This window comes from Rissa tridactyla, chromosome 3 (genome assembly GCF_028500815.1).
Source record: "Rissa tridactyla isolate bRisTri1 chromosome 3, bRisTri1.patW.cur.20221130, whole genome shotgun sequence".
Classification (NCBI taxonomy): domain Eukaryota; kingdom Metazoa; phylum Chordata; class Aves; order Charadriiformes; family Laridae; genus Rissa; species Rissa tridactyla.
The window spans coordinates 101,189,897-101,199,670 of record NC_071468.1 but is presented as its reverse complement, the minus strand read 5'-3'; the positions used below and the strand labels follow the sequence as shown (position 1 = coordinate 101,199,670).

General features: G+C 45.8%; 1 protein-coding gene across 1 annotated transcript; it reads right to left on the bottom strand.

Moving 5' to 3' along the window:
• Window positions 1–812: 812 nt before the first annotated feature.
• GCM1 (glial cells missing transcription factor 1) lies at window positions 813–9,360 on the bottom strand. Its single transcript, XM_054196488.1, has 5 exons — window positions 9,259–9,360; window positions 7,224–7,476; window positions 6,160–6,272; window positions 5,039–5,167; window positions 813–1,403 (listed from the first exon to the last, which is right to left on the bottom strand). Exons 1-5 carry the CDS (start codon window positions 9,358–9,360, stop codon window positions 813–815), a joined length of 1,188 nt encoding a protein of 395 aa, XP_054052463.1.
• Between the last annotated feature and the right edge of the window lie 414 nt (window positions 9,361–9,774).

Genomic DNA, 9,774 nt, shown 5'->3' with positions numbered 1-9,774 from the left:
CAGCCTCGAGAAGAGCAGGTTTTGGGGACACCCTATTGCAGCCTTTCAATGTATGAAGGGGGCTTATTAGAAAGTCGGAGAAAGACTTTTTCCGAGGCCTGTAGTCATAGAATGAGGGGCAGTGTTTTTAAACTGAAAAAGAGTAGGTTTAAATGGGACTTAAGGAGGAAATTTTTTTATGAGAGTGGTGAGACACTGGAACAGGTTGCCCAGGGAAGTTGTGGATGCACCATCCCTGGAAGTGTTCAAGGCCAGGTTGGATGGGGCTTTGAGCAACCCGATCTAGTGAAGAATGTGCCTGCCCACGGCAGACAGGTTGGACTAGGTGATTTTTGAAGTTCCCCTCCAACCTCTAACCTAAACCGTTCTGTGATGATCCTATACAATAAGTTCACAGGGCTGATCCAAGAGAGGGACTTAGATCACTGCCCAAAGAAGCTGGAAGAGTGCAGAGGGTCGCACATGACAGCTGTGGTCCTTGAGGTCATCCATTTGCACCTTCCACAGTCCCACAGGCTTGAACAAACTGACTATCGAGGGGGACTGAAATGCTACCAAACCAGAATGGCAGTGAGGTAGCCTGTAAGAGGAGCTGATACCTTTTATTAGATCAATGAAATAGTAGGGGGGAAATGTGACAGGTAAAAAAACCCCACAAAGACAAGTCTTCAGGTATGAAAGCCCCTCCTGAGGCCTGCAAAAGGAGCTGAACAGGTACTTGGTGTGGTAGCACTTTCACATCTGCATTGCAACAGGGATGGAGAATTAGGCCCATTGCCAGAGGAGGAGAGAGAGAGGACATTTAAACCCGGTCACCGTAATGGGTACAGGTTAAAAAACATGTCGTCCCGGCAGTAGCTGAGACCCATATGTCTCCCTCCCTCGCCCCCATCTCCTTGCTTTCCCCTTGGAGGCGCCAAGAGCTGTCGGTGGTGGTGTGCCCCGCTCGCCATGGGGCAGGGTCCCCCCTGAGGTGCAGGGTAGGGCGGCGGATGGAGGCAGCTGCCGCTGGATGCTGGAGGGGATCCATCCCCTGAAGGGCCAGCGTTAGGCCTGAAGGGGCCTTGGCCACCCTTCATCACAGGCAGGACGTGCTGGCTGCTGGGGTGGGCACAGTGCCGGGGGGAAGGGGCTGAGCAGGGCGGGATGGCAGGGCTCCAGCAAGGCCTCCTGGCGATGGGGGTCCTCCCCAGGGATGGGATCCTGCTCCAGGTTGGCAGCTCTCCGGAGCCCTCGTCCTCCCCAGCTGCCCTTGGGAACGGCGTCCGCCCAGAGCAGCTGCCAAGCATCGGCTCCCGGGAGCTTTTGCTTACATGTCCCCCAAAATTAACAGGTTGTGGGTAAGCATCCGGCTTGGAAAGGAGCAAAGGAGCCTCCCGCGTCGGCGTTGCACCTGGCAGAGACTTGGGAAAGCAAGGCATGGTTTAGTAGAACAAGCTGTAGCCCAGCAGCATGAAATAAAACCCGTCCTGTACAAGACCCTCACGAACATATTCAATTAATGCAGGTAACGAAGCAGACGCCATAGCAGAGCTTCCTTGTAGGGTAGTGCCAGTGGGCTTCAGGGGCAAACCAAACAGGGCTCCCAGATCACAGGCCTGAGTTTGTTTCACCAGTTTTTGCCCAAAGCCTGTTTTACACTGAAAGAATTTTTATACCTTCCACTCACAGCCCTGCCAGCATACGCTGAATAAGCACCTGAAAAATGAAGTTATGCTAATATGTCTGACAGCACAGAATTTATTTTTTTCCTATAGACCTTGGAAAAGCTAAGTATGATGTTTTTGAACTGATTGTTTTGAAGTGATCTTTTCACTACAATAATATTACAGTTCAACTTTTCAAGACTCTACATCTATTTCTAACTGATAAATTTTCCCATCTTTAGATTTTTTTACCCCACAAACAGACATTTCATTCAAGGAGGGAGCAGCACACGAGAACTATTCTTCTGGGTCTTTTGTTCTGGATACTTCACAACTTCTTTAATTGCCCTAATTATTGGATTATAATTTTGCGAACTTATGCAAACTTTGCAAACAAAAAGGAGACTGCCCTCCTTTCAGAACACTCATTCTGTGGTATCGTTTCTGAATGAGTACTTACAGGTCTCTCTTCTTTGTAATTCTGCTTTTGTGTCCATTTAATTTTAGTGATTTTGCTGACTGCCAGAGTAGCAAAGCTCCTTTCAGCTGTTCTCCACTCACCATGAGAAGAAATTCCAACAACCTCATGTAGGACCCAGCCTACCTTCAGCTAAAAACTCACTGATGCCTTAGAAAAAATATCCTGTGTATCACTTGCCCTGTTTTGGGCACATACATTTTTCTGAAGTTCTCTTCCCTGGTCTCTTGTGAGCACATTAAAATTGAATCTTCTCAGAAGACTTTTTGCCGATTCAGCAACACAGGTTCTGCATGTCAAATCACACTCCTGAGTTAGTTGTATCACAGCCAGTCTTGGCAAAACACGAATACGATGGCTTATTCCCAAGAAAAACTTGCTGGAGAGCCATGAACTGGAAAGCCTGGTAGAGGGGTACCAGGGTAGGTGGTATCACTCCAACTGCACATAGACTGGCTGAAGAGCAGGCTCCAGAATTAGATATTTATGACATCTTTTGTGTGTTCTTACTCCCACACAATTTGAAGTGAAAGCACCAGGAAGATGTAGGAAGGGAAAGACGAAGGCATGTCATGTCTAGAGGGAACTTGACCTCAGTAAGACCAGTAGGCTCAGATATAAAAGAAAAAAAGCCACGTGTCTCAGTAACATTTTCTAGGTGAGGACAATTTAGTATTCATGGGGACAGAATGAAACCAATGATATGAAAATCATTGTTTCTGTATTTGTCAGAGATTTTCACAGTGGCTCAGCTGCTTCTTCTTATGCTCGTGTTCCCAGAGGCTTGTGTCAAGAGGCCACCACCAGTCCATCCTGTACTCTCTCACTGTCCTGTCCCAAGTCAGTGTGTCTCCGTGAGAGTCACTCATGAGGTCTGGTTTTTAGTGTCCTCCTGAGTATTTCCAGTAGAAAAAGCTGCAGCTCCCAAACTCATATTCCATTCAAATGGGTTTAACTTCCTCTGTTCACTCTTTTAATCTTCTTGGGCTCCTAGATCCCCCTGCTTCCCCCATAGCATCCATTTAAGAAGTCTGTCCCCACACAGCCTAATTATCGCTTATGTCTGTAGCTAAAGGGGCATTAATTACTATCCCAAACACCAGGCTGGGGAGGATGCACCACCTCTAGCACATTAAAAAACAAACTGCATGTGAAGACCGGTGGTGTACAGTTGTGTGTAACACAGCCTTTGCAAGGAAGGTCACTGGAGACAGCCTCGCTGCTCTACCCAGTTCCCTCCATCAGGCACGCAGCGGTCCATGGGATCTCTGCAGATGCTTTCACAAGTGTTTCCACACCCAGCAGAGATGATGTTTTAACATCATGGCTTCTGTAAGTCCTTTAAAGCACTCTTTGCCTTCAAAGCCATCCTGGAGACCCAGAGAACAAGTGGGGCACACTACGCGGAGGTGATGCACCTTCCCCTTACCTACCCTGGCAAAACCCAGGGAGGATAAGCATAACTGGAGGGTGCCTTCACTTTTCTGCAGCACCTTTTCTGTGTCTGTGGAGGACCTCAGGACACAGGTCAATGTGGAGAAAACATGACCGCCTGGTGTCTCTCCAAGGGTGGGGCAGTGCCTGCTGCACTTGAGGGTGCCCTCACAGCTCTTGAGGGTCTGCAGGTGGCCAAATCCTGCGCAGGGGCAGTTGCCCTGCAGGAGACCATCTCTCTCCCTGATGGGCATTAATTAAGTCTGTGAGTAAAATGATCCAGGCCTGCTACTGAAGTAACTGGGTTCTCTTAAGTGAAGGTTGGGGAACTGGAGGAAGAAGGAGTAAGGGTTTGTGGATTTGCCTTGTTAATGACAAGTTTGTTTTGTCAAGATACCACACACAGTATATAATAGGCATATCATCTAAGTAGTTACATATTGTATTCTATAGTAAAATAGTATACACTGTTTGTGTGTGTGTATGTGTAGACATACACATGAATCTTCCTCCTGAGTTCAGTTATTGCCAAAAGTATTTTCCACTTTTCAAGTGTTCATTTGTTACAATTTTCTCATGGGGCAGTGCAATCGATACTATACGTTAAATCCAATTAAAACCTTCTAGCATTCTCCTTCAATGCCAATACTGATTAGACTAAATATCTAATTACTTTATTCCCAGATTTCTGGGAATAATTTAATTTCTGGAGCCGCACTAACAAACAACTTGTAGGATTTTTTTTTTAAAGGCAACTCTTGCATTTGAAAAAGGAAAGAGCTGGGGCTCTAAAGCTATGCCTATGCTGCTAAATAAAATGAGGCCAAGGACTGTCATTGGTAACAGGGATGAAAAGGCATGGCATGGCAGTGACCACCCTACATCCTGGGCTTGGAGAATTCTGGACCTGAAGTGAAACGATGCAAGAGCTGTATTGCAGCCAGGGGCTACTTTTCAAAGCATCAACTTGAGATTCTTATTGCCTGCAGCTTGTAGCATGACAGCACATAGGGGCACAGGTAGGTTCAAAGCCAGCTGCGTACAGTGAAGGAACCAAAACCTGGTGCAACCTTGTCCAAAATCCTGCCAGGGAATGGTCCCTGGCGCATGCTGTCCTCCTGGCTTGTGCCAGGCCATTTTGCCTGTGAGCGCAAGTTAGTACTGGCCAAATCCGTGGCAGGGGCCATGTGAATAGTGATGTGAATGAGCCTGCCCCTCTGTCCCTGCTTTGTTTACCAGCATAGAGGTAATTCCCTGCTGCTGCCAGGCCCAAAGAGGCACCGGACGGCAGTGGATGACAGTCCTGAGCAGAGCAAGATGCTCAGGACAGCCCTGCTCCTTCTTGGCCTGAGCATGGGGAGGCAGAATGAGGAGATGTAAAGCCTGCTCCCACCCATACCCAAAGCCCAGATAGCCTCCACCGTGTCTTGAACCATGGGTCACTGACCCTACAATTTCATTGATCGATAGTAAGAGTTACCTCAACCTCCCGGATTCTTTTTAATCTTGGAGAAGATGGAGAAAAAGCTGTCTGTGCTTTTTGGATTGACCTTCGTGCTTCTGCTTCTAGTTTTGTTTCTGGACGTGGATGGTCATGAGCTCCTTTGGACTTTAGAAAAGATATGTTAAAGTTAGAAACAACCTTGTTATTAACCTTAAGGGAGCAGAATTTGTAGCACAGGCCAAAACAACACATATGGCTTGATTTAGTGCTTTGTATTTAATAAGACTTATTTAATGTGATCTCACAGAACAAACATATATCAGATGAAGTGTGATGGGGTAGAAATTCTCTGAAATCATAAAAACCAGTGCACCACATTTATGTGCAGAAGAGACTCCCCACACCAGAGCCCCAGCTGAAGCCACAAGGTCTTCTGCAGCCTAGCTGCAGTGTCCCGGCAGTCATTTCCACTCTTCTCATGTTAGACATGTTTATCAGAAGATTCATTTCCATTAGCTTCCATGGATAATTAATTTTACTTAACCTGCACTTAAGTGAAAGACTGCAAAGCAGGAGACAGTTCAGTGGTTATTGTACTCAACTAGGACTACAGCTTACAGGAATAGCGCCCATTATTTAAACACTTGCATATACTGTTTTCCAGATATAAGTTACACATAATGCACAGGTGGCACTTTCCACAGACAGTCCCTTGGGTACAACCATTTCCTGCTCTAAGATAGTCTTGCGCTTATGCGCGGTGCCTTGGAGAAGAGGTTGAGATAACATTTCAGACTTTTGGGGGATTCATTGGTTACTGTGTACCTGAGGCAAAGTGTTTCAAAATCAACAGGTTTTCATCAGATCCCAAATGAAAAAGATAATATGCTGTAAAATCACACTAGCATAGGCTAATTTAGGTTGGAAGGGACCTCTGGAGGCCTAGCTCAACCTCCTGCTCAGGCAGGACTAACTTCAGAGTTAGGTCAGGTTGCTTACAACCTTGCCTACTCATTGTGAAAATTTTTCTCCTTACAGTCATTTGGCCTTGTCATATTCAATGACCTTTTTTCGTTGGAACAGAATATGTCTTTAATCAATCTTAGAAAACAGTCTTTAAAATGAACTTGCATAATGTAAGGTAATTTTATACCAACCTGAAAAAAAATGAATTTGCCTTCATGCCTCCAGAAGTTGGTAACTGGGTAACCGCCATGGCCTCGGCAGGAAAGGAGCTGCAGGGGTCCATTGCAGTTTGGACAGCATTTCCCTGGAGCAAAGATGGTGGGAAATATTTTCTGTTCAACACTGATCAGATGAATCCCATGTGATACAATGGTTCATTGGTGGTGGATTGCCACTTCTGGTTTGGGGCTCAGAAACTGCACTGAGAAAAACTACACAAAAAACTTTCAAATGTAAGCAAAAATCAGTATAAGCAAACTAATCATTGCCTTTATTCTGTTCCATTATTAAATAAAACTGGCAAAAATTATTTATATTATAGCTTTATTATAATTTTATTATTTATTATCATGGTCAGTTTTAGTTGTTTTCAACTTGGCAGTATCTGGAATGTCATGTGTTTTGGTCTGATTTTTCTAGAGGACATCACTCTGACCTCTGTGAGTGCTTAACTAATACCTTTCTTTAGCCAAAATGTTCATCAGATCCAGAAATTAGTATGTGCTAGCTCCACTGAGCAATCAACAATTGTTTGTAATGGTCTCGTTAAAAGTATGCGTGCAGCTCATGTTCTCTATTTGCATTGTCTTGCTCTGATGACATGACTATGAGGCCTATTTTCCCGTCATCATAGTTTCTAAGTAACTTCTTTCCTGCAAGGCTTTCCTGAGTTACTCTTTGTCCCACGCAATAGTGAAGCCCACACTCAGGTCAGCAGGAACGGCACAGCAGGAAGCTGCCTGCAGTGCACAGCTTTCTCAGTAGTCTCACTCATGGGCCTGAGAAGGCTGGGAATCAATCTCTGACCATCAGGAATAGAGATTAAAAAAAGAAAACAAAAAGAAAACAAACAAGCAAACAACGCAATGGTAAGAAACGTAAAACGCACTGTTCCAAAATCAAGAGTTGCATTTGAATATAAGGAATGGCAGCAGGAAGGTTTTATAATCCAAAAGGCGTCCTCCACTTGGAGGACTCTTTTATGTTGTGTTCACTTATGAACTGCCATATAATGAACAGACATCTTCATACTCACGCTGTTGTTTTTGCCTAGCTTTATCACATATGGCTGGTCTTAGGTAGATCTTCCTCCCATCCAAGGTCAAGCAGTCGTTGCTGCAGACCAGCACCCCAAGGCAGGACTTTTTTAAGATGCGAGAATTGTGGTTGTTGGTGTTTCTCATTGCCCAGCTGCTGTGGTGCCTCTGAGCATTTTTATCCTCTGAACTATAGATATGTTTTACGTAGGAATCTGGCCATTCTTGAAACCAGTCTATTTGTCTTACATCCTGTGGAGAGACCAAAGCAAGCCACATTTTAGGTTGGAGAAGAGAAGAGCTTGTGCAAGAGGCCAGCAGACCTGGTCCTCTGCTGGGTGTCCTCTAGCCTGGGTGACCCCTGCACCCTGGCAGGTGATGCTGGTTGTCAGGAGGGAGCAGCAAAGAGAAGGCAGAAAAACCATAGCTCCCTGTGTCTCCCCTCGAGACCCAAAGCATCAGGAAAGCCTGGCCAGGAGGTTGTTCTCACTCACTCACGGGTCCAGCTCAATGCAGGACCTCCCCGGGAGACAAAGCTGAGGGGCCTGATATAAAATGGCAGATACTTTCCTTGCAGGCAGCAGTCACCGCCTGACTAACTTCTCTTAGCTTTCATGGCAAAGATCCTGCTTTGCCTTTCAGGCCGTTCACAGCAGCATTGCACTGAATCATTTGGCCTGATTTGGCTCGACTCGCTGGAAAAAGGGCAAATACTGACTCAGACTGAGACTATGCTCACATTTGTAGGTCTTCAGTTCTGGCCTTTTGTTCGTTTTGGCCTAACCGTTGTGGAAGAATTCCATGGTGATTTTTCTGAAGTTGAAAACAAAGAAACCTGACATACTGGTCAGGTTTTATTTTTACTGCTATGGACTAAGCAAAAAAAAATGCAACGACAACACTGTAAGGAACAATAAAAATAAAACTCAGTGGGAAAAAAACCAACAACAAAGGACCAAGCACACATCATGTCAGTGGGTACAGTCAACACAGCAAAATGCAGTAAGCTGTGAAATACCTAGCATATCCACTGATGGTTTTGAGGGAGAAGGTCTTGTAGGGGTACAAAAACTTAGTAGGAATTTCCTTGAAATTGCTGATCCCAGACACTGAGAGTCATTACAGCAGCAAGAACACCAACTGAGAAAAGAAAAACTCCTGTGCCCCCCCAGGAGGCATGGGACAGTGCAGGGAAGGGTGTGGAGGAAGCCTCCAGGCTGAAATGCAGATGAAGGTGACCTTGAGGTGTTGGGCAGGGAAGGAGGCAGCCTGGGCCTTGGAGGCTTTGGGCGAACAGCAGGGGAGACTGGGATCCGGTAAGGCAGGGTTGGGAGGTGAAAGGCAGTGCTGGATGCTGAAGGACCACAGTGGGAGGGATCTGGCACAAATATGCTGAGGTGAGGGACAGGGAGATCACGTTGGGATGCAGGGTGCTGTGGTCTTTCAGTGGTTGAAATTTTTGGATAAGCGGACTAGAAAAAGACTGAAGGAGGAAAAGTTCGCTATTCTGCCTCTCAGCAAATCTCTGCAAACATGAAGAAAGCTCGTGAAAGGAGCGTTGCCTCCATGTGGAAAGCCAGCCCTCTTGCCTGGAGCCTGACCTGCAGTGAGGCTGAGCACCCAGAGCCGCAAGGCAGTCATGGGTGCTGCGCTCACTTCTCATAAAGCACAACCCAGGCCGATAAGCAAGTCCTGGACATCTTGAATTGAGCACCCACAGAAGGAGATAATTTTTTTCCCCTCCTTTCTCTGCACCTCATCCATCAGTGGACTAGAAAGGCAACACACCTGCAGCACTGCTTATTTTCATGTATCGGCAGCTCTTTCAATAATACATTATAAGGAAAAGTGCACAGAAACATCAATATTTGCTCAATATTTTCTAGCTTTTCGGTAAAACACTGTCCCATACCTCGAGGTGGCAAAGAGAATAAAGGGAATGAGGCATAGATAACCGAGAAAGCATTTAAGATCAGCGGCGAAGTGGAGATGACTGGTCAGAACTGGGTACATTTCTAAGACACAGACACATACCTGGGGAAGTTTGATGTCATTGATATCCCAACTTGTCATTTCTCCACGTCGGGAAGCAGAGTCCTCCTGCTCCAAAACAGCATCATCTGCACCTTTCAGCATTTTTCAGTTCCTTCTCAAAGTTAGCGAGAAAGTTTCTCCTGGCTGCTTTTGAAGTTGACAGGCTCTCAGCACTCTCAAGCAGTTTACAACCAGGAAGCTGTTTCCTGAAGCTAAATGATAGAGAGGCTGCTCATTAAAGATAAAAATCAATGTTCTTCTGCCAGAAAAACTTGTTCCATTAAAAGTTTTGCAAGCCGGCAATGCAGTGGAAAATATAGCTTAGAGATAGCCTGTGATGTTACAGAGGCATCGTTAACTGCAAGGAAATCGTGCCCTTGTCATCTGTTTTGTTTTGCTTGGTCTCCTCTCATACCAAGTTTATAGTCATGTAACTGTGCTCGCAGGCTCTTTGCACGTCTGATCTGACACTGGCTCAGTATTTCCAGAGCCAAACTGATTGCACATCTCAGCGGC